Source organism: Mastigoproctus giganteus, chromosome 5 (assembly GCF_048544385.1).
Source record: "Mastigoproctus giganteus isolate SK-2022 chromosome 5, ASM4854438v1, whole genome shotgun sequence".
NCBI lineage: Eukaryota > Metazoa > Arthropoda > Arachnida > Uropygi > Thelyphonidae > Mastigoproctus > Mastigoproctus giganteus.
This window is the reverse complement of record NC_143579.1, coordinates 233,219,063-233,245,343: the sequence shown is the minus strand read 5'-3', so window position 1 is coordinate 233,245,343 and position 26,281 is coordinate 233,219,063. Positions and strand designations below refer to the sequence as shown.

At 38.6% G+C, this 26,281-nt stretch overlaps 1 protein-coding gene and 1 pseudogene across 1 annotated transcript in view; both read left to right on the top strand.

Moving 5' to 3' along the window:
• Window positions 1-26,281, top strand: part of LOC150086278 (ferric reductase 1) — a 94,364-nt gene that overhangs the window by 351 nt on the left and 67,732 nt on the right. The window contains exon 2 of the mRNA XM_090373805.1: window positions 20,371-20,610. Coding sequence (XP_090229931.1) covers window positions 20,382-20,610 — 229 coding nt within the window. The 5' untranslated portion in view covers window positions 20,371-20,381. The remainder of the gene's footprint in view (window positions 1-20,370; window positions 20,611-26,281) is intronic.
• Window positions 2,718-2,869, top strand: LOC150086279 (U1 spliceosomal RNA; annotated as a pseudogene).

Sequence of the window (26,281 nt, the reverse complement as noted above, 5' to 3'; positions counted from 1 at the left end):
GTTTAGTTTTCTGACAATAAAACCAAGATGTGGTTGCTGTAATATTGCGTTCCTTTCCTCAAGTGGATATAATTGGCTGGCCACTTAAAATTGCTTCTAATACTCTTAAATTTTTAAGAGGTATACTTAAATAGTTCAGTTGGGTTCTTCTACTTGACAGTTACCAGAAAGTTATTTTGAAAGCTGCCTTTTGTGTAGGAGCCTTGGCACGCGTGAGTGATGGGAGGGGGGGATAATTTCTAAGAAACTTTCATGAATGATCAAGCATGGGTTTCGTTTGTGTTGCTTCTGGCATAGCTGCCATGGTGGTCTAATCTGTAAAGAATACATCCATTCGTGATTAAAGGTAGAATCCAGAAACGTTGCCAATGTTAAGTGGATGTGATAACTTGCAAAATTACTTAATACAGTAAATTGGCTTTTTAACTATCCAGGTGATCTTAGTCCTTTATTCTTTGGAGGGATTTATTTCTTCACCTCTCTATCTGCATCCATGAATCAGTAAGTCAGAATACATTTTGGAAACTAATACTGTTCTGCAAACAGTGGAAGATAATTTTGTTCTTGGCGTTAATGTTGTCAATAATGATTGTGCCTGTGGATACTCTTGAAGACAGTCTTCATACCAGAATGCATATCTGTTGATTTTTGTGTTCAAAAAGGACAGAAATGAATTCCTAATGTTGTTTGTGACCATAATTTAATTTTGTTGAGATGAAGTAGACTTAGATGGAGAAACAGTACTCAAATATTTCAGGAGGCTGTGGTGCGAGAGGATTCCTGAGATGGGTGAAATTAAACTCCCACCTTAGTTTGATAGCTAAAAATCTGAATTAAACGATTTCAAATCTTTAAACAGAGAAATGCAAGAGGTTTTAAAATGTGATATAAAAATTAGTGGAACTTGGGAGAAAGATCTCTGCCGCCCCCCCCCCCCGACTTTCAAGTACATCGCCAAACAAAACCACCCAATGTACAAGCGGAAAAACTTGTTCAGTTGCAGCTGAACAAGTTCATGTTGGCTGTAGCTTGCTCTGTCCACCTGCTACATTATCTTGGTGCGACCCTAACATGACCTGCTTTCTGGCTTCGTATGGACGTGGGTCAAGGATCAGAGGCGTGTTAGTTTAAGGGGCTTGGTTCAAGTTTACCTCCTTGGACTATTAAAGGCTACAGTATTGTCCTGGTATGTCGGTAGTTTATGCTGTACAAGAAGGTAATTATGCGCAGATAATACACAATCGAATACTTGACACACTTCGTTGGTAGCGCGCGCAATCTCCAGGTGTAACATTTGTTAGCGAGCTCCCCCCCCCCTTTTCCCACCGCTTCCTCTCTCTCCAGCTGGGTGCCTGGCTTAACAAGTGCCTCGGATTTGGATACTCCCCAAAAGTGCCTGTGGAAACTTGTACTATCTGGAAAACAAATGATCGAAACTATAAAATTAAAATAGCATATAATTGGTCTATAGGGACCAGACACGTACAATGGAAACCATAAAACCACAAATGATTTGTCAGTGTCATTTCGCTACTCTAATTTAAAAAAAAAACAAAACAAAACCGCCCCTCAAGGTGACTATAAGAACTCGCCTTCAGCTGCAAGGTTATATTTAGAGCAAGGTCCTAAGTAATTGAGGATCCGTTTTTGAGTTGCGGGTGCATTTCCAAATTTCTTGCAGCTGTACCCCATTAACCTCTCCCACACCATCCTGGGCATGACTCCTGTTTGACAGAAATTCTGTTGATGGTTCATGGTCGTAGTTTTCCTAGGCGCGGATAGCACGCAACCTATTGAAGAAATGGAGATGTTAACTGCACAGATTAGAAAGGAAAATAAAATGGATATCTCCATTTTTCAATAGGTTGAATATCCTAACGTACGCAATCAAATATTTTACCATTGTATCGCAATATTTGTCTTTAAATACACGCAAAGTTTGGCTCTGGCATGGTTCATAAACCATGAAATTGAAATTTAATCGAAATCATGACTCAGACCAGAGCAGCAAAGTAAAAGCTCAAGCTAATGGGAGTGCTGTGGCTCAGGGGAGAACTGAGAGGGCAAGAGTTTTTCCACTCTTGAATAGTACAAATTTGTAGAGTGGGAAAAACAAGAGTATATACATATACTCTTGAATATACATGTACTAGGAGAGTACATGTATATTCAATTGAATATACATGTACTAGGAGGGGAAAGATGAAAGAGGGGTGCTGATATAAATTGCCGTATACGTGTTCTGCGCACTTGTACGCAAATTTTATCATAGTCTGCGTCGACTTGACTCGCAGTTGCCATGACAATTGCTGTGGTGTAATTTTAATAAATTATTAAAAGTGACTGCTTTTATGCACAAACTGAGAACATTTCGTTTCTACGCATCCTCTATATTGCCATTCGTTCCAATCAGGAGACGGAAACTGATAGTATCCAGTGCTTCAATCACAATATATTCATGGATAGTCTGTTATGAGTTGTGGCAATAGTTCTGGACTGGTGCAATAAAAAGAAGGAAAAGTGAAGCTCAAAAATGGTTTTATTTTTATTCAAAGTAATCACCACCTGATTGAATGGACTTGTTACACCTTTCTTAAAGTTTCTGAAAGGAGTCGGCGAAGACCTCCAAAGAGATGTACATGTCCCTGCCCATTCCTCAATTTTTCCTTTTAAGGGTTCATCGTGGAAAGAGGAAGATGTCCTGGTGCTAGACTGGGATACTTACCTGGCGCTGGGACCCGCATTGATCATTAAGGATGCATCCCCAGGGAGAGGCCTATTCATTGCACACCGAGTGCGCTGACCCTTGCCACTTTCCCAAACTGGGATAGATGGAGCGTGTAATTTTTGTTTTTGGAAATGGTGCTAGACTGGGAGAACAGGGTGGAAGATTGATCTGTACAATGCCATGTTTCGTCAGAAATGGCATTTGCAGCAAGTGCGAAATGGGCGGGGACATGTTCGTGGAATAAGAACCAATTGCCTCTCTTGATATTGCAGCCTTATCTGGGAAATGCCAATAGTCCTTGAAGCACCTATAGATAGAAAGCAGTATTGACTCTTCAGGTTAGTGCTGTATTCTATGGCTTCCATCTTGTTTTGTAGAAAAACATTATCAGCATAGTCTTAATCTTGGAAATTCTGTAAATGAAACTTTTTTTTTGCTTGGTGATGATTTTTACTGAAACACCCAACATTCATCTCTTGTGAGATATAGCCAAGGAAACTAGTACTGTTCTGACAAGTCTGGATGAAGAATTTGCATTTTTTAACTAGAAAATGTAGCCCCAAGTTAAATGGAAGTAATCCTTGAAATGGCTAAATAGACAAAAATTAGACAAAAATGTTTAATTTTATTTTCTTGAGGGACTCTTGAAATACTGAATTCTACTTTGGAACTCTGTATATTTAATGTTGTTGTGCAATGTCTTATTTGAAATGCTAAGTACAAATTGTGTATAAAAATGGAAAAAATCATGAGCGAAACATGATGCAGCACAAATACTGCCATCCTCAACAGCCAGAAAGTACATTTTGGAAAAAGGTGAGGGCAAATATTTCATTCGTTTTATCGAGAATTACCAGCCTATGTGAATGTTTCTGAAATAGTTGCATAATGTTTAACAGTCGTCGTTCTCAGTTAAAAATTGATGATATATGAAGAGCTAGTAATGGATTGCGTGTTATCTGAATTTGGTAGAGAACATTGCTTTAAATTTTCATTGAGTTTATGGTACTTTATTTAGGTGGAATTAATTAAGCTTAATTGATGTTGAGAATAAATATGATGCAAATACTACCGCCCAGAACAACAGTGGTAATAGTTAAGAGCTATTTAGACTAATGGAAATAATAACACTGGCATGTACAGATCTTTCCAAAATTCATGGTGTTTAAGGGTATAGTTACAGTGTTTAATTCTAAAAATCGAGACCTGCAAGTCAGATAGCTATAAACCTGCAAAGTATTTCTTCGCATTCAGTTGTTGTCTGATGAGACTTGCCAACTAATACCTACAGGGCCGGACAAAACAATGGAAACACCTGTAATAAGAGTTACAGGTATGCATTAATATGGTGTTGGGGCAACCTTTGCTTTTAAAACAGCTTGCATTATACTTGGAATAAAATTCAAACCTTAAATTTTTCTTAAGAATATTGAATCATTCTTCATAAAGAAATTTTAAACTCCTTTAGTGATAAAGTTGGAGGAAATTGCTTCTCGCTCTCCTCTCCTCTCCAAGTATGTCCACAATGGCCCAATAACGCTTAAGGCTGGTGATTGTGCAGACTAAGGGAGATGCTTAGCCTCATTTTCATGCTCCTCAAACGAAGATTGGACTCATCTAGCTGTATAATGGACCATTTTATGGAAAGCAATGTTGACACCAATGATTACTATGATATTCTGGTTGCTCAGAATATCAAGCTAATCAGTGGCGTTAATTCGCCTGTTCAAGGTGATGATAGGGCCTAAAGAATATAAAGATATTATTGGCATTGACCTTCCATGTCTGCGGTTGACACAAACAGTCGGGATGATGCGCTTCCTCTGACATTCGCTAAAGGTAAACTCTCCTTGATGTTGGAAATAGTGTGAATGATGATTCGTCTGAAAAGCACATGTCCCATCACCAAGTGTCCGGTTTTTGTGCTCCTCACACCATTGCATCCGCTTTCTAGCTTTATCATCAGTAACGAGTGGCTTGTCAATAGCAACTCTGCCATAAATTTCAGCTTTACGAAGGATTGCTGAAACTCGTTGAAGTTTTCGAGCTACAATCCTTTTCAGTGTCCGATGGTCTGTTTGAGTCAACTTCGATTTTTCTGCCATAATTCGTCCTATCAGATTTTGTTTTCATAATTGATGAAGGCCGACATCACTTTCGATCCAGTTAGTATGGCCACATTAAACAAATCACAGATGCCCCTGAAACGTGCGCCAATAATTTGACCACTTTGGAATTCAGTCCGGTCGTGTTCTTCATGTACCATTTCATATCACCTCTAAATAAACATAACTAAATAAATACGTAATACAGCCATTACAAAAAGTACTCCTTTCATATCAATGTTTCCATTATAAGATAAAAGTTGCCCCCGTGAAGTGTGACGGACACGTGTGGAGGGCTTGCAATTGTGGATATGTGATAAAGTTATTTACCATTCCCATGGTGTGAAGGGAATCTCTGGATCATATTAATGACTGCTACATTTATTCAAATATAACTGGTTATAACAGGAAGGACAACCAAGGCATTGAGCACTTCGGCATTACTGTAGCTGTAAGTCCAGGAACCTAAACATAAGAGACAAATATGGTTTGTTTATTTTATTTTTTCTCTTAGTTTTTTATTGTTCCTAAGTCATTTTATGTTGAACTAGAAGCACTCTTTTCCATTCATGTAGCCTACCGATATATCTTAGTACTTGCGCTCTTATATAATATTAAGAGTTAAATGGATTTAAATAAATCATTAGTGCCACTCGTGGTTTATCTCCATAAATTTTGTTCTCTGGTCGGTCTGGTTTTCCTGGATGAAAAAATTTCCAGGAGGAAAACATTATCCCGTCTGAGACTAACTAACTCGGCCACAGCATGAAAAATCCCCTCAAATTCCTCGTGTCATTGACGGGATTTGAACCCAAGTATTTCTGAAGGGAGGGCAGTGATTAAAACCACTGTGACATCCTCAAGGACAGAGTTAAGTTGATAGATTGAGCAACACCAAATTCTCTGCTTGCTGCATTAGCCAGTCGTAACCTTGTAATAGTAACAAGGATGCGTCATTAAGATAAGACGCAAAATCAATTGATAACCGGAAGTGGGGAAGACCAGGATTGCCAACCGTATTTCAATTCTTGCTCAATCCGTACAAAAGAGCTGTTGTTGGCAATAAAGTCCGTAAAAAATAAAATAAAATCATTTATAAAAATTTAAATAACACGGCAAGAATACGAGTATATACAGGGTGTTCCAAAATAAACAGCTCACAAGCTTCTCAAAAAAAAATTCTTGCAAAATTTTAAATCGATTACAACTAGTACAAGAGGAATGTACTGTGCAAGTTGAGTCTTCTTATGGAATCGACTTTTAGTTTCGAACATCAACGCAAGGGCACTACCGTGTAGTGTCCTCAAAGGGGAGGAGAGTGTAGGTTGCTTAAAAGGTATCAGTCGTTGATTTCCCCCCCCCCATTAATCATGTTTGTCCAACCAAGACGGAGTCTGACAGTTGCTTTACGATGTTTCATTCGAAAAGAAGTGAGGCCGAACGAGATCAATACCGATTACTTAACAGAATCAAGGCAACAAAGCTTGGTCTTAAGTGAAAACCCATTAAGACCCATTGCAGGTGTACTTTAGTTGGTCTTGTTCCAGAGTTATCGGAAGAAAACGTCAATATTCTTGTTGAGTGTGCCAGTAACTTTAAAGCCCTTCAAGATATTTCTACAAATGTTTTCAAGAAACGTCTTCAACTAAGATCCCTGGCTTCTCAGAGGATGTAATTAAGTTGATCTCGTCAATTTTTTTTATTTTTCAGTAAGGATTCTACTGAGTGGAAAATTGCTACTTGTTTTGGAGTATAACTCGTACCTTAAAATATGTTTGTGCCTTTAGTGTTTCGCAAGTTATGCCCTTAAAATTTCTGTGTAACTCCATACGGTTACATGAAAGACATGCCTTACAAGAGTTGCGCCAAGGATAGAAGGTGAATCCTTGATATTGAAGAGTTTCATTAAGATGGACCAGCCAGTGCTCGTTTAGTTAACGCCAATCAGGAATGGTAAGCACTACAGAATGCATTACACCAGTATCCTTATAAAATCAAGACTATGCAGCGGATGGTAGTACAAGATTTATTGGTATGACAGGACATTCAAAAGCAATGATGGATTTATGTAGTCTAGTGCCCTGGCGCTATCTCTTTAAAGGCTGTAAAATAAATCCTTGTGGGCCTTACATCAACACTGATTCCAGTTTTACTGCAGATTCACTGCTCCCCCTCTGCTACCTCCAAACCTGGAGCAACTGTACCTCGGTAAATCTAACCTTGAACATTTTGTGAACATTGAGCAGGACGAGAATTGGTTGGTTCGTTTTTGGCCGGTGAGGCTCATGTTTTACATTAATCTAGCCCTCGTAGGTGCACAGTCGATATAATCAGCGTCCTCTCCACAGTGGAAGAAACCTGAGTTCGAATCATGTCAATGACGCGAGGAATTGTTTTTTTTTTTTTTTTTTTTTTTTCATAATGTCGTTGAGTCGATCTCAGAGGAGGATTGCATGGTTCCTTCTCCCGGAAACTCTTGTCTTGATTATGTTATTTTCGACTCAGCGCTGTAAACAACGCCTACATTGGAATATGGTGGACACACTAAGCAGTTGGTGCTCCAATGTACCAATCTCTCTTATTGGCATCACTTTGTGCGTCAGCATCCCCTTATAGTGACATTTAGATTTTTTTTTTAATTCCTTAAAGATAAGAGTTACTATAGAAATAACCTGGTTCTCCAGTTCGAATCTCATTTCTTGTCATACTTTTAGAATATGTATTCAGCTGATTTTCTTCTAGGTATGTTTCTAGACCTGAATATTCCAAATGCGGTTTTACCATCCTCTTCTATAGAGGGATAATGGCGTTCACCTCACTAGCAAAGGTTCTATAAATCATAGGCACGTCGTGTTCTGCCAATGATTATAGAGCCTGGATGAAAATCTCATGTCAGATTGGAAAAAAAAGTCTTTCATCTTGAACCACTTTTAGTTCCTTTCCCCACTAGCTTATGTGTAACACCCTAGATTTTTGTACCCCAAATGCATAACTTTACAGTTCATTAAACTAAGTTGCCATTTTTCGGATTATATACGAGGTGTGGCAATAAAGTTCCCGAACTGTTGCTGTGACTTAAAAAATAATTGAAACTTCCAACAGATGGTACAGAGATTATCCAGTAGGCTGACAGGTTACAAGTAACAACAAGTTTCGTTGGTGGCGTTACCATTTCGTATCACGATTTTTTCAATGGAGCAATGAACCAATGTCAAATTCTGCTTTAAGCCGGGAAAATCTTCAACAGAAGTGCATTAAGTGTTAAAAACTGTTTATGGTCATGAAAACTTGTCGTACCAATGAGTGTAAATGGTATAAGAGGTTCAAAGGTGGACGTGATCATGTTCGCAATGACTCAAGAAGTGGACGTCCACCAGCTTGTCGAAAATAAGGACAGTTTCAAAAATGTGGGGAAATTGTGGCAATTGAGTCTTCGTTTAATGAGAAATTTTTATCAGTGATTAACTTCTAAATGCAGAGGACAACTGCCTTTAAAGTAGAAGTGAATCATGTTGATTTTAATGCAACTGGTTCCTTAGGTCAACAACTTCTCAAAGTGTGCAACTTTAATTTGATTTTGGCAATCCTGTACTTTTACATGATCAGTTTTTTTTTAAAAGTGGGGAAGAGTCCACACTTCGAATTGTGGTGCATTGAATTGTAACAGCAGGCATCGCCAGTTGAGTTTGTTGGTAAGTGATTGCCCAACATAGGACCAAAGAAAAGGTAGATGTTTACCATTTTAAAACTAATTACTGGAATAGGGTTTCTTGGGATTTCCCCCAAGTTCACTCTTGACAACCTACGAACCGGTCTTGCAGCACACGCAGTTTGTCACATCAGGACCCCGCATTCTTGGCCCTAATCCAATACGACCCCAACAGTTTTTTTTGATCAGATTCTTACAACTGTTTGCTTTACCTGCTGTCTCTTCTCCTTGAGCTTAAGTTGTGGAGTAACTTCCCAATAACTATAACAGTTAATTTGTTGATCGTTTTGAAATGTTTCACGACAACCAATGAAATTTTAAATTTGGCTGTATATAAGGTTCTAAAGAAGACATCTGCTATCAACGGGCAATGCTAGCCTTGTACTAATGTTATTAGTGGAGTTCCTGGGTTCAGTGCTGGGCCCGTTTTCGATATTTATTAATGATACTGACGAAGTTTGGCAGGATGTTTTATAATACTAATTAGGGTATACTTAAGTGGTGGAGTAACTACACAAGAGTACATTTATTAATATACTGTCCTTGTCATAATTTAGATTGACTGATCGACAATAGGCAGATGTGATGAAGTGGCAATTGAAGTTTTAACAAATGTAAGGTACTGCTTATGGGTAGCAGTAATCCAGAAAACTGTTTGGTACTACGCTCAAGGTAATGAAGAAGGAAAAAACATCCAGGGAAATTGTGCGGTCTGAAATTAAGTTCTCTGAGCAGTGCAAACGGGCTGCTAGGACAGCTAATAGGGTTTTATCAATGTTATACAGTAATTGTTAGCAGGGATAAGGAGGCATTTATTCTACTGTATAATGAAATGGTTAGGTCACATCTTAGGTACTACATACAGGTCTGGAAGCTTATTTTAGGAATAATGTGAATCTGTTAGCATCCAGGGTGAAGCGAAGACCTCAAGATGAGTGAGGGGAACAAAAGGGTATCTTACCAAGAAAGACAAATTTCTGAAATTTAAACATGTGAAATTAGGCATTTGGAATTGTGGAGATCTGAGTGAGGTGTTTAAGATTTCGAATGGCTTGAATACTAATGACATCCTTCCACTTGCCCAGATTATACACGTGATGGGACATAAATTCAAACTGGATGCGCGGCAGTGATTCTTTCAGCCAACCAATTGTTAATTGGGGAACAAACTTCCATTTGGTGTTGTGTTAGTGGGCAGTTTGAGCAAATTCAAGGAAAAACTAGACAGTGTTGGAGAGGATGAACAAATGTAGGGACAAATACGATGACGTTAGACAAATTCTCCTTAATTAAAAGAAAAATCTTAGGGATATCATTCGAAGTATCCACCAGGATGACAAACAAATTTAAGTGAATCGCCTTTCTAACTTGAAATATTTGACCATTTTCATCCAAGTTCCTTCCCTACTTAGCATTTGTAGAGGCATATGATGCAAGCTTATGCAGCATCAGCCAGAAAAAAAAAAAAAAACCACTCCCATTTCACCTGTTCGTTCGTTCAATTTTCCTGGAACAGAAGTTAAACTCACAAGTCTATAATTACTTGTCAGTCTTTGATCATCCTTTGTGAATTGGGGTCACATTTGCACATCTCCAGTCTATGTTCTTCGCCTGAGTCCAAGAAAGCTCTCATAATTATGGCTAAGTTTGCTTACTTCCTTTGCCGCCTCCTTTAATATAACTGGATAGATCCCATCCACCCCAGGTGCCTTTCTTGTGTTTATCTTCAACAATTTCTCCTCCACTTTACTCTCAGTTATTACAAGATTATCTAGCTTACTGCCAGGGTTGAATACACCTCTGGCATTCCCCTCGCTGAATAACTCATGTGCGAATGTCGATGCAAAATATTCATTTAGTTTGTTAGCTAACTGAGCAGGATCATCAACAGCTGACCCATCGATATCAAGTGGGCCAATCTGATTCAGCCCCTTCCTTCTAGAGTTTACATAAGTAAAGAACTCTTTGCTGTTTTTCTTTGCATCCTTGCCAAAATTTATCGAAATCTGCCTTCGCCTGCCTAACCTCCTTTGTAACTTGGTTACAGATCAACTTATATGTATCATAGGCTTCTGTGTCACGTGTTAATTTATATGTATCCCAAGCATTTTTCTTCTCTGCCATATGTCTCACTAGTTCATCTGACATCCATTTAGGCCTAAACCTTGAACAATATTTCTTAGTTGGTATGTAAAGCCTACTAGCTTCCAAGATAAGTTCTTTGAATGCTTCCCATTTTGAATTTGCTGTTGGTAACATCATCAGTTCGTCCCCCTGTATAGAATTTAAGTACTGTCTCAGACAATCGTAGTCGCCTTTACGAAAGCAATAACCCTTCCCTTTACCCCTTTGGTTACCTCTTTGAGTAAATTCCACTTCAGCACACTGTGGTCACTGCCAACCAGTGGTTCCTTTCCCTACAGATTCTTAATGCATGGAGAATGACTACTGATAATCAGATCAAGAGTATTACTCCCTCTAGTTGCCTCCCGAACATGCTGATGTAGAAAACAATCATCGAATAAATCCACAAAATCCTTGCTAGTGTGTGAGTGACCAACCCACAAATTCCAGTCAACATATGGGAAATTAAAATCTCCCATTATAAGACTCTCTGATTTACTGGCCCACTTTATTTTCCTATACAGTTTCTTATTAGTCATTAGGCCTATAACACATTCCTACTCTCAATTTTGATCTCCCAATGCTTATGTCACACCAAACTGACTCGACACTGCACTGTCCAGCGATGTCGACTGGCTTCACTTCCTTGGATTTTGTGTTTCTTAACTAATAGCATAACCCCCTCTTCCCTTCCTATCCTTTCTGTAGACGTACTCCCCAAATTCCAGTTCTGCATTCCTTATATCTGTAACACCACGTCTCTGAAATCCCCACAATATCTGCCTTTGATGTTTTGAGCAATACCTCAAATTCATCAAATTTATTTACTAAACTCCTAGCATTGGTGTACACGCAAGTATACATGCACCTGTTCTTTTTCTTAGCTACCCTAACACAACCCATGTGTTTACGTGTACCGGAATGACTCCCAGAAGTCTCTAAAATCCCCTGCATCTTGTTTTCCAGGCTTCTGCTCATTCGAATAGAAGCAGTGCAAGAATCACTTTCACCTCTGCCAGTGGCTACTGTTAATCTATGTCCTTGTATCGCCCCCCCCCAAGCTAGCAGTTTTCCGACCCACCTAACACTGCCTCGATAGTATCAGCAAATATTCTTGCACCCTTTCTATTTAAGTGTATCCCATCCCTGTAGAAGCAGTCCCTTCTATTATCAAGGGACTGCTTCTACAATACTTTTGTTGGGTCACGCTTCCACTAGTACAATATCTATGAAATGTAGTTTGTGGTATAAAAAAAGAAATTAAAAAGAACTGTCATTTGGTCTGCGATAAGTGGTGAATCACTCAATGATTCGCCATTTGTTGTTTCACTTGAATTATACATGACCGTACAGTCATTTTGATGTCGTTACATATGACATCAAAATGACTGTTAATTCTATGTTCATGAAAATGTATACAAGAAATGATTCCAGCAACAAATTGGATGTAATCAATAAACTGACCCCCCACTTATTAAAATTCGGTTAGAAGGGCGCTGTTGTAGGCTTAGATACATCCAGTTAAAATTACTTCAAGCAGAAAGGGTTAATCTGTATAGGAAGATTTGCTATAACTTTTTTTTTTCAGTTGCTAACTGGGGTTCGATTTCTACTTGCCTACAGGAGAGAACCGAAGTTCACACTAAGTAAAATTAAGGAGCACTGGGTGCTTCGCAGAAAAAATTGTACCCCATTAATAGCAAAAGCAAGTCAGCAATTTATTAGTGCGATAATGTGGGTTCAATCTCAGAAGAATAGATAACTTTTGTTACCTTTGGGTGCAGCTAAGAATAAAGGTTAGACAAACAACCCACGTACTTTGGATGAACTGAAGTAAACACCAATAAGTTCACCATTTTCATAAAGTTGCATTAATTTCAGTGCAGAGAAAATGTAGGTTGTAGGATACATCCGAATAGTGTGGATTAATATTCGATATATCCCCATATATGGAACCAGGAAGACTTATCGATTTCACCAAGACAACTGTGCTATAACCATTCATTAATGGCTGATTGACATAAATGTAACCCTGTCATTTTACCACCTAGAGAAATTTGTGGGCGGTGATTCGTGGTATTTCCATTACTTTGACGGAAGTTTCTTTTCAGGTTGAACTAATGGAATTCGAATTTCATCGATCTTTATGGTGATGATATCCGAAAGACTTGTGCTACGAGAAGGATTTGAAAAGTTCATGGCCTAAATGTGAAATGGTAGTAGTATGGTGTTAATTTTCTGTGCTTAAAGTTCAACCAGTAACCTAAGTTTCACGCAGTTTCAATAACGTGTGCGTACCGTGCGTCATCCAATATTTGGGGGGAAAGGACTATACCAAAGGTAATTCATGAAGATATGGCTACAACATTGGGGGAGGATTCTCTCTCCTATTCCATGGTTAAGAAGTGGACAGCAGAATTTAAACAAGGGAGGGAGAACCTGGAAGATCTCCCACTCTGTGGGAGACCTATAACCGCCATCACTCCAGTTGACAGTGTGCATGATATGGTGATGAGTGATCAACAAATGACAGTTCTGTACATTGCCATCATTTTAGGAATCTCATCTGAACGTATCTACCACTTAATAACAGAGGTTCTCGCTATGAAAAACAGATAAAAAGCACAAGACTTGCCAAGTCAAGTAAATACTTGGATCGTTTTGAAGAGATCCAGCAAATTTCCTTGCAAGGAACGTTTGATTTATTACTTTCAGCCAGAAACAAAGCAGTCCAAAAAGTGGAAACGCAGCTCTTCTCTCCCAACAAAGAAAGCTAAGTCGACTCCTTCTGATGGCAATGTGACGACATCGGTTTTTTTTAGAATGCTGATGGAGTGCTGTTAGTGAATTGACCTTCAGAAAGGTCAGTTTCAGGTGCATATTATGCATACTTTGTGAGGAGTTTGCATGAAAATATCAAAGACCAACGCCTAGGAAAACTCAGTCAAGGAGTCTTGTTCTAGAAGAACAAAGCGCCTGCTCGCAAACCTGTCCTTTGCATGGCTTTGCAAGGATCATGTTACTTTTTCAAGGGCCATGTTACTTTTCAACATGGCCCCCTTCACAAATAAACTCTTCATACGAACTTTTCAAACTCTCCTCGTACTTCGCATATGAATAGTTTTTTGTTTATATTCCGGGATGACCACATAAGATCAGAGGAGTTCACAAGATATATAATAGAAGAGTAGCACCATATTTAGTAGTAATGTTGGCTTGAACGACGGTTGTTCAAATTAGTGTGCCTCTGTATCTAGCGCACCCTGGCCATAGTTGCCGATGCGCCTAATAAATCCCCAAACAAGCCCCTATCTCCGTTTGATCAGCTACGACAGCCTAACGAAAGAGTGTTGCGTGTTTAAACGTTCTCTTTGAGATTGTCAAGCCTGTTTAATATAACACATTTGTAATTCTCTAGCGTTTGCGAATGCTCACGATAAATTATAGATCTTTTATCTTTTCAACAACTGGCCCTCAAGCGAGTATGAACTTCCATTAGACATAGCGCTAGCATAGACCGTCTATCCTGTATATATGAAGCCTTGAAAGTGTTCAGTTAGTCTTCAGTTATGGATCGTGAAACAATGCAAGTGAGCCTTATGGATGTTTGGACACTTAAGATTCATGTACTGTTGGGGGGAACTCCCACTTAAGTAGCACAGTTGGTAGAATCGCTGTCCTTCCCACATCGAGAGGAAAAGACCCGAGTTCGAATCCTGTCGATGACATGAGGAACCCTTTAATTTTTTTCACAACGTGACTGAGTTAGTCGGTCTCAGCCGAGGCTACCATGGTTTTTTCCCCTCTGGAAAATCGTTTTTTGTTCAGCAAAGAGCAAATCGACCACAGCACAACACGCATTATATACAGTGCAATATGACCTAATATGCTTTAAACCCCTACAATAAACTAACAAATACACATCATTACATGGTCATGGAAGACAAGGAAGTAGTTATTTTGGACCCCTGTCTATTATAAGATTTTGCATAGCCATAAGACAGGTTATGGTTATACAGAAAGAGGAATGCAAAATTCAGTATTTTTATCCTTTTATGTTGAAAAACTGGCATCTCCAATCAAGCAAAATTTTTGAGAAAAAGCTCAGCTAGAGAGCGCACACAATGTGTGCAATGTGATTGTAATAAATCTGTCTAGCAGGTGTCTAACCCTGTAAACACCAGTCAGACAAATAGCAGGTCTAGCCTGCGTATTAGACTTGCACTGACACACATTTTCCTTGTCTACCTCTTGCATATGCGGAAGTTTATTGATTTCGCTGATCGGTCCATTCGTTACGTAATTCCTGTTTAAAATCATTCGGAACTTTGGCTCTGTATTTACTATTTTCGTCCCCAATATCGATTTGTACTCTTATGTCGTCACCATGACAAAGATATTTATGTTCTGCTGGGAACGAATTTTCCTCTCCAAGAGCAAATTTTAGATAACGCGGTTTGGTACAATAAAATTTTACAGTTTATATTTCTTTTTTGTCCAGTCCAATCTTCTTTAACACACTTTTTCTACCGTAGGCATTGGAGACAGGAATAATGGCTAGTGCAGAGGGAGAGAATTTGTTTACATTACACCCAGTTGGTTTCCAAACATCAGTCAATGGAGTCGCACTTGGAGTTAAGACTATTAGCGGCGTACCAAGGCGCTCGGATAAACAGCTTGGAAGCCACCACAATCAACAACCATGAGTTGGCCTTTCTGTTACCTTTTGCAAGTGTCGTCAGCCTCCATTGGCTTCAATTGCATTATTTATACAATTGAGGTGATTCTTTTGTTTTAATTTTGTGGAGGGTAAACTACAATGTTATTGCAATAAAAACTTTCATTTCAAGGTAGTTGGAGGGCAATCTCAGCAGGAGATAGTTTTTTTAGAGGTAAGCGAACATCCTTTTCTTTAGAAGGAAGAATTCATCTAGGTTTGCTTCACTTCCCATGGTGTTCACTGTTATAGGCTTCTTTATAGGAATATTTGTAGCCTTTCCTGTTGACAATAGAAGTCACATTACTTGCTGTGGAGAGTCTTCGCTTCTGAGAAAGTAAAGACTTATGAGCGTGTTCAATGCGTGCTCTGGAAATAACCACTTCTTTTCTGGTGATGGAAGTTCAGAAAGATGCCTGGACATTAATTTCCATGTTATTTTTGCTATGCTCTTGCCATATTTTTCCATTGTGAGTACTCTTTTCGTATAATGGTTTTGTAGTCTTGAACATGGATCTTCACATCAATAACATTTGAATTTGTTTTGCTCCTTGATCTGCCTTTTCATTTCCAAATATTTCACAATAAGCTGGGATCCAGCAGAATACCATTGTATGTTGTTCTTGTAGCTGGATCAGTTTGGATCTGATTTCTTTCAGTAGGTGATGGGAATTATTTAATTCTGCATTGAGTTGATAGTAGTTGTCTTATTTAAGCTTGCCAGAAAATGCTTACCCCACTGACTGAAGTAATATCACACTGAGGATTAGGGTGGAGCACATCTTCACATTTGCATCATTTTTCCTTTCTACAGGTGACGCAGGAAATACTTCTAGGTTTAGCAGAAAAGAATTTAAAAGTGCAACACAACTTGTAAATTAAGTCAATGGAGAATAATGCAGATTAATGGTTAACTCGTCCAACTATTTTTAATATTTATAACAGCTAAAAGCGTTGTCTAGCCACTTTAGTTTCTCGGACACTAATTATACTGATGGGCTGTTATACTATCTATAATGTCACCAAGAGCGTTTCCAGAGCTTTTCTAGTGGGTGGGGAGGGGATGGACACATCTTTTATGATACCGGCGTCTCTCTCTAGTAAAAGCTGTTAGTAATCTAAACGTAGCGTTGGCTAAAACCCAGGACGACGCAAATACCCCTCTTCTTCCTCCCCCTACTCCAACGCTCATAATGTCAGCATTAATGAGGCCTAAGCACAAACACATGTGCAATGTTTTTATAAACGACCTGTAGCTATGGTAACCCTTCCACAATATACGAACCCCGGCAGTGCACGTGTCTTTCTAAAATAGGTTAATAGTCGCAGCAGTTCCGTAATACGAAGCCCACATTCGACGTGCAGCAGGGCACCCTATTCTTCTTTTCATTTTTTGTTTACATTTTCTTCATTCCTGCATATTGCTGTATCATGCAGATTGTGACTGAACCCATTTTTTTTAGCATAGTGCATCCCCTTCCCCATAGTCTGATTTTATTATATGAATAATATAACTGAGTCCCGAACTCAATAAGTACTGTTTCTACTAGGACTGTTCACCTTTTGAAGAGAAGTGGGAAAAATTCAAATCAGGACATTCGCCTGTTGGCTGCAGTACACGTGACTAGCAGGTCATCTCATCTACAGGTAGCGCACAGCAACGAAAGGATGTTTATATGCGTTGGTTATTTAAAATTCAAACAAAAGTTGGTTATTTTATTCAGTCTCTTATACAAGGAACACTGAAAAGTTGTGAAAACCCATTTATTTTTCTAGCTTCCACACCCCTATAAGTCAACACTTTCTGGCACAACATTTCATAACCTGATCAAATAAAACTTAGATGATTTTGAATCAGCCAGAATTTTTGTCAGCAAGTACATTCACAAAAAAGGCGCCATTTGCTTTCTAAAAAAGCGCTACAATACCAGATTTCGGGGTCAGGTGGGTACAATGTACCTGCCCTGGTTATGCCACTGACTGTATCCATCAGAGCATTCACTGTCTGAGAGACTTGTCCAGTTCTTCCTTGAATTTAAGTTATCAACTTCCACAACAAAATATGGAAGTCTGTTCCAGCAATCAACTACTAGCAGGCTAAAGGCAAACTTCCTCATGAATTCCATGTATCTCTGAAGAACATTACCGCTTAAAAAGGACCAGATTTGTGATTAGTGTGGGTTGTACATTGTCATGTTATTCTGGCCACTTGGCTAACCAGAAGCGTCAGTCACCTGGAGAGATGATTCTGGGTACTCTTCCACACCATGGGAAGGTGGGCCAGGTCCAGTAATTCTGTCTGCTGTACATCAGGCTTTTTTCGCCCGCAGCAAGTAGTGCTAAACCAGTGGGTGAAGTAATTCTCTGGAAGCTCCCTCCAGAGAAGGGGAAAAAAAACTCATGTGGTGAGAGAGTACAATTACCTATGTGCATAGCACTAATTAGATTATTGATAATGAGTATGCAGGATACAGATTTCTGGCGGAAAACACAGCAGGAGGGATTTGTTTGGATTGAAGGAACATCTTCATGCTCAGGAGAAAGATCTGGGACAACAGTTTATAGGATAGTTCTATGATCTTCATAGATTTCACATTAGATGAGCAGGTGAGACCAGTTCTCCTTACCACTGCAGAAACAAAGGTCCGACTTGTGCAGTCCAAGTTGATGTAATTTTTTGTTGAGAGTTCCATGACCCGTAATAAGAGTTCCAATCCGAAAGAGAACAAATATTATTTTTTTTTTCAAGCAAGGTTACATCAGGTAATTTTTTAGTAGCAGCAACCACAGAAGTAGTGTCTCACCTTCTCTGTGATATGTTAAGAATTTCATTGAAGCATCTTTTATCCACTTTTAAGATCTATGGCCAAATTTAGCTCACTACCTAATATTTTAGTGGGTATCAATTTATTGACACGATAGCACAGGCGCGGTAAATAAGAAATAAGTGAAGAGGGACAGCACCAGCGAAAACATGAAGGGCAACATTTGAAACGGTCCTGCAAACACGGTTAATGTAACGCAGCATAGTGCTGGATAGAAATAAGTGTGGGCTGGAATTTGGAGTTGACTGTCCTCTGAAATCATACTCCTGTGGCATAGACAGCAATGGGAAGATGAACTACATGGTAGTAAAAAGGGTTTTATGAAAAAGAACCCATTCAGAACGTGAGATTCGAATGATTGAACTAGAAAAATAATTAACCTTGGAACTAAGGCGAGCAAGATGCGGGGTAAAAACTCAATCTATATTTAATCTCAGTAACAAGAGTGCTCATTCGCATAAAATTTATCAGAAAAGAATACAACTTAATCGAACTTGTGGTGGTCTTCTGAGATCAAACTTGAACTTAAAACATCGTTTTGGTTGGAACCGATGGATACCAGCTAAAAAGGCCCGATAACATACAATTAAGCCTTATCCTCGATAATAGTGGGATCTATCTGAAACGATAATGGTCAGGTCATCAGCAAATCCAACTACTTTGGAATCGGCAAACATACTGAATTTTTGTTTGGAACGTTGCTTTGCTAGTTCTGCAAAACAATGTTCCAAATAAAGGGCCCTAATACGGAACCTTGAGGACAACCCCGGAAGATTACCGAGATAGTTGGTCAACTAAATCAATATCTTATTTAGTAATTCGATAGTTTTTTTTTTTTTTTTTTTCCACATGGATGAATTTGCACCGTTTTGAAACTTTCATTCCTTGCATAATTCTAATATTTAAATATAAAACTAAATAAAATGATTATTTATTACTGTTCTGTTTTTAGTGGTAACAGTGGTTAATCACTGTCCTCACCATCTCGAGTGGAGAAGGCCAGCGTTCGAATATCGTCACTAACTCGTCGAGCAACTTTTATAGGCTACTTTTCAGTCCGTGGCTAACTTAGTCAGTCTCAAGAGCTGATTCCTCCTGCACTCACATAACTCCCCGAGGAGCTGTTGTGGCTACCAACAAATTCCTCCAATTGCATCGATCATGTGCGCTACAAGCGGCATCGCAAAGTGTCATGCCCAGAAGTTCACTGATCCCATCCATCCACCTCTACCTCTTCCCCTCGATTTTTCCTTCCATTATATTCTTCAACAGAAAGTTTTCCCTTCTTACTACATGACCAAAGAACTTGTTTTCTTTTTGTTGATGCTATGAAGAAGAATTTTAGGCCTGCCAATTTTATTCAATACCCACTCATTTGTTCTTCGATCTAAGTAAGAAATACGCAGTATTCTTCTGTAACACCACATTTCAAATACCTCAATTTTCTTCCTGTCAGCTCTTTTCAGATTCCATGCAGTCAGACTTGAAATTCTCTGAACAGTGTAAACATACTGCCAGAAAAATTCATGGAGTTTGTCAATGATATACACTAACTTTGCTACAAGGGATAAGGAGGTGATTATCCTTTTGTACATGGTCATGAGTAGGCCGCATCCTGAGTACTGTATACAGGTTTGGAAGTTTCACTTTAGGAAGGATGTAAATCTGCTGGAATGGGTGCAGAGAAGAGCAACCATTGGTGAAGGGAACAAAAGTATGCTCTTACCTAGAGAGGCTTCAGTTCAAATTGCAGCATCTCGAGACTAGGCACCTACGGTGAGATCTGCTTCAGGTGTTTAAAGCTTTGAATGGATTGAAGTTGAACGTTAATGGCATTCTTCCACTTACTGAGACTACACACGAGTGGGCATAAATTCGAGTTGAAGGATGGTTCATAATAGATGTGCGGAAGTCAGCAATGTGTCATATGGCAATACAACATTACTCGTACAATCAGTCAGCTTGGTTCTATGGGCATGGCGAGGACAACTAACTTATGTAACTCACGCTTTCGTTATACTGGTCTGAGTCACTTCATTGACCGTTGATCTACTTTATTTGATAACTGAACATGCCCGAAATTAATGCAATGTGTACTACTGACTTTTTCTAAAAGCATTGATTTCGATAATTTTAATGATTATTATTATATTTTTTTCCAGATTAGATCAACATGTGTAGAAGTACTTCCCTGATGGAAACAACTTTATTGCTCCATCTAATCATTTTTCTGGTTCCTTTGTGCTCTGGATATCCCAGTGGAGCACCAAAAGGCGATACTGTATGTAAACGCATGTTGCCCTATCACAGGAAGTCTAGGGACGCCGATGAGCCATTCGAACCACAGAATTCGTCAGCGCCATATGAGGTAATTGCTGAAAGAAATGGAAATGTCACTACAGGTAAGAATCAAATATTCTTAGACTTTACGTAAATGAATACCTTAAAGTTTTGGACTGAGCTTTTTGCCCTGACCCTCTAAAAAGATGTATTCGTGTCATATCGTGTTCTTTGATTACTTGTACATAAGTCCTATGGTATTGTTCAGTTTTCATCCAATCTAATTGGAAAGGTCCGAGTTCAAATCCTGCCAAGGACAGAGGCTGTTAGATTTTTAAAAATTTATTTTAATATCATTTAGGGGAAACGAGTAAGTGTCACAAATGCAATTATTTAGGGTTATTGTACAGGTTTTGACAATAACTCTTTTTAATACCTAGCAATGAGTAAACTAGGTTGCTACGAAATTAATCCATCTCATATTATGGAGGTACATCACCACTGATCCCCTAGAGTGAAAGTGACGTTGAAAATAGATAATTTACTATGCACTATTGCATCTAATAATTTTGCAAAACTTAAGGAGCGATTGGATGATAATTATTTGCAAGTCTGAGTCGCCCTTATGTAGGTATGGTGAATCATTAAACAGTCTGTTAGCGATTTCTTGAAAATATAAGACAATGGAGTTATTTGGTCTATACAGAGCCTCCCAAAATAAGTGGAATGCCGTTTGGACCCCATGCATAATGATGGAGCAAATGATTCAAGACCATGTTAGATCGTAACCTTCTATTTCAATGTTAAACATACTGTCTTCATGAGTTACGCAATAGGGATAATTTGTGGTATCATCTGGATCTAAGCTAAAAATAGATTTATAACCTGCAAAAAGATTCAATAACTACTTCATTGGGTGTAAAAAGATTTGGACTGATTTGTAATTTATAGCTGTTATCACAAGAGGTTTGATTTGCCTACTAGAATTTATATAGTTCTAGAATGGTCTATTTTTTTGGAGATTAAGGATTCCACGTGTTTTCTTTAGTTCAGGGATAATTTGTTTTATCTGTTTTCTTTTGAGTTTTAATTTACCTTTTGATATCTGCATTGAACCGTACTGGATATTTAAGTAATGCTGTAGAAAGCAATGATATCTGTGTGATAATATCAACAAAACTGGTGACTGATACCAAGCTTAACTTTTATTCACCTCAATGAGTTTTACGAAAACTTGTGGACTGTCTCTAATACCTAAATTATCTGCATGAATATTAGACATCACTGCTTGTGATCTGATGGAATAAATCCACCAGTGACAATATTTTTTAATTCCCCCATTAACAAAGATCCAATACATTACTCCCCCAGGTTTTAAGTTGTATGCATTAATGATATTAAGATTCTTTGTACAACTATCTTGGTTTCTGATGGACTTTGTTTTGGGAAGATTGAAACCTCCCAGAACAATTATTTGAGAAGGCGTCTGTAGAGTTAGCTTTAAGTTTTAGAAAACCTTACACTAACTCTTGCAAAATGTTATTAGAGGAAAGATAGGCAAGAACTAATAGTATCACCATGGTTAGGTCGCATTCCTTGCCTAACAAATCATAACTAATTATTACCTAATTCGTTTCTTAAATTTTAAAAAAATAAGAAGGGCACCATGCTGCCCATGAACTGCATCAGTGGTTTGATTAAAAAAAAAAAAAAATACGTTTTCAATGTAAAAGAGTGGATTGTTCGCAATTATCCATAATAGTTAATCCTTTACTTTTCTGAGCAGTGCAGACATGCTGCCATGACAGCTCATGGTGTTTTGTCAGTGGTATACAGAAACTGCCAGCAGGGATAAGGTGATTATCCCCTTGTATAAGGCCATGGTTAGGTCGCATCTTGAGTGCTAAAAGCAGGGCCGGATTTAAACGTTGTGATCCTAAGCATATATTAGGCCCTTCTCTCTTGCAGTTCAACTGTGAAAATATTAAAAAGGAATTTTTAAGATGAACCAAGGCCCCTTGTAAATGTGAAGCCCTAAGCTGTAGCTTGTTTAGTTTATATGTAAATCCGGCCCCTAAAGTCTGGAGGCCTCATTTTAGGAAGGATGAAAGGTTCCAGTTCTGCAAATGCAGCGTCTTGAGCCCAGGCACCTGCGGGGAGATCCGATTGTGTTTCAAGCCTTGAATGGATTGAGTAAGCTGAATGTTAGCCATTAGTATTAGTAGTGTCAAGAAAGCAAGCTTTATACAGCTTCAGCAAAAAAAAGACTACATTGAGACTACACACACACACACACATGTGGGGGCATGAATTCAACTTGGGAAGGATTGTTGCAAGATAGCGCCATCAGTGTATGACACTTTGGAGCGCTTCGGCTGTAACTTGTTTTTTTTAACGGAGCATGCGTGTTGCTCATTTCTATTTGCCCATCTCTATACTTTCCGACGTACTTTTAATAATTTAGGAAGAATTTAAAGTTTTTATACTTTAAAGTTTTTTTCGTTTTCAATTACTATTTGGTGGAAGAAGCTACCAACTTGATTGAGAAAGAGCTCTTATTTATTGCTGACTTGGGGGTCTCAAAAGAGGTAAGGGACACCGACAAGACTAAACTGTAGTTCAAGTATTTAAAACAGGCGTTTGTAGCCAAGCAAAAGGCAAAAAATCAGGAATTAATGAACACCTCACGGACTACAAGAAAAAAGAGCCATTTCTTGAAAAAGAAACCACATTCAGACACTGGGCTGAGGAGTGCTTCGAAAGGCAGCCAGTTGAAGGTAAATCAAAAAATGTCAAAAGAATGTCAGCTGGAGGACATGGCACAACATATTTTAGTGAGAGGCAGCGTCTGTGGGAATGCTTTATCCAATGTCACTATTTCTAGAGAAGATCTCATCAATGCTATTAATTCCTTGCCTAACAAATCTACAGCCGACCGGGCTAGCCGAGTGGGTAAAGTACCTGCCCGGCAACCCAAAGGTCGCGGGTTCGATTCCCGCCTCGGGCTTGGATCAAAAGTACTGCAAAAAACCTTGGGAGGTGCAATATGGCCACAGAAGCCGATGCGCCAACAACTACCAAATCAAAAAAAAAAAAAAAAAAAACAAATCTACGATTGGCCCTGACGGGTTCCCTGTATTTATATTAAGAATATGCATTGCCGATGTGTTGTTGCACATATTCCGAAACATCCTAAAAGATGGAGTACCCCCCCCGCCCCCGAGGTGGAATCACTACTTTGTGAGGCTTGCGCCAAAAAAAACCTCAATACCGTTGTACAGAGGGTCTCCATTTGATGGAGATCCTCTTCAGAGGGCAAAAAGTTTTAAATGAAAAGGCTCAAATTGATATTTCTTGACATTAAGGCAGTTTTTGATAATGTATCGTTACCTCCACTCGAAAATATATTGAAAGATTATTTTCGCATTGAAGGAAAGCTATTACAGATCATCAAGACCATTTTGAAGCCAAGGCACCAATTGTACAACATCAAGAATTCCTTCCGTGTAGGCATCCCCCAGGGAGGTGTTTTATCAGCTTTCCTGTTCGCTGCCGCCCTGGAACATTTTCTAGCGCATAATTTTTATTTCATATGCCGACGATATAAAATATTTTGTCTCTAACGAGAGCTCTGTGTTAGACGTCAATAACCATGCCAATGCTAAGCTTTATGAACTCAGTCATACTTGTCTAAAATAGGTTTATGGCTAAACTGTGACAAGTCAGCATAACTGGCAATAACTAATAAGAAGATAGTATTATTGATAGTTAAAAAAAAAAAAAAAAAAAAAAGATAGTAAAAAAAACAATTCTCTAAAATTTTGTCCAGTTTCTCCTTGACTTTTTTTAAAGCTATCAGCTTCCATAACGATAGATTGAAGTTTGTTCGAGCAATTAACCACCCACTGGTTAAAGGTAAATTTCCGCGTATCTATTCTGCAACTGTCTTTCCTCGATTTGAATTTATGGCCCCTCACGTTCGTAATCTGAGCAAGCGGAAGAATCCCATCAAAATTCAGCGTGCTCAACCCATTCAAGGCGTTATACACCTTAATCAGATCACATCGCAGGTACCTTGTCTTCAGCCGCTGAAATTTGCAGATAAAGAATCAATTCGAACTATCTGTTAATGGTGTACAGGTTAAGAAAGTCAACTCAGTCACCGGCCTAGGAGTGACTCGCCTTCCGAAGGCATTTGCAGAATACCAGATCAAAAACTCTTGCTACCATATGGGCTGTAAGACAGACGTAACTGGGATTCAAACCAGCAACTAGTAACCCAATATATCCGAAAATGTATTATGCCTGTATCCCTTTATTCTTCAGTGGGTGCTTCGGTGGTTGAACAGGAATGCCACGAAGCCATTTACAATATCAAAATCCATATTATATACAAACTTACAGGTAGATCCGTGGATTCAGAGGGTCATGTTATATAATATCTGCACTCTAGCACAACTTCTGACAGGGAGTTTGGATGCCCCTCAAATTGAAAATCTTGTAGTCAGGCCACGCCCTGGAGCCCACATCCACTACCCTCATTGTCTCCGTTGTGCTCTCCATAACACGGATGGATTAAGGCGGTTGTTTCCTGCCAATACTCCGAAGTCCCTTTAGAGACTTCAGAATAGACCCGGAGAGGACTTACAGGAAGCTCATTGCAGCGGATTTGTTTACTAAACTACAAATATAGTGAAGAACGCAATTCAAGAAAGTAGAGTACTCGTAGCAAAAGACTTAAAGTGCCCATGAACTCATAAAATAGTTATGACCAAAATAGTTTTGGTCAACAGAAAGACTGAGATTAAATTCTTAAGGTAAAAGACTATGCAATTTTGAAATTTTTCTATATATGTGTAATATTTTGCAATTGTTAATGTACTATGTATGTACTTTTGTCGAATCTTGAGATATTTATTCTGTTGTTCTCTAATAAATGTTGTTGGATATATGTAATAGCAACCCTCCTAGATAATTTCTGTACAGGAGTGTTTATTGAATTGACCGATAATAATAATTTGCCCTTCTCTATGCTGGGAACTTAAAATTCGGAGGTTGTGTGTGTTGGACTACACCTCCGATGTGGTGTAAAAGATTTATTGTATTTTCTTTTAAGAAATAATTTTAAATTATTTCTTTTACTGTTGCTAATTAGTTTGCTGTGCTTATAGCAGCGCCATTTTCGCCACTACCTTAAATGAAATAATAAAATTCTTAGCTTTCAAATCAGGAAATGCGTGTGTGGAAATATTGTGGCTATAAGTGCAGGAAATTAAAATTAACGTTAACTGCAATTAAAAAAAACTTTTTTTTTTTCTTACTGGGAATATAGTAAATCTTTTATAGACATCGGGAGGGGGGGGGGGTGGAGGGAGATCCAACACAGGCTCCGAATGGCACGCTTTAAATTCCCAGCAGAGTCGAATAGTGACTAACACACATGCTCCGTAAGAATAACAGGTTGGGAATCACAGGTTCAGTCACAGTTTTGGGTTGCACTTGAGCAGAGGTGGATTTAACGGCGGGCGCGCCCTGGGCCCCGACTTCTGAAGGGCCCACGCAAAACCCCAATAGTTGAACATATTAGTTCAACTAATATGTTCAAAACTTTTATTATTATTATGCTATTATTAATTATATTATATACATATATTATATTCAAACTTTATTGGAAATAAAACACTAATAGTACATAATATTTTTTATTTATTTAAAAAAATGGTTAACATGTATTTTTATTTTCCCTGTCTCTTTTTTTAAGGGGCCCAATATTTTCTTCTGTGCCTGGGGCCT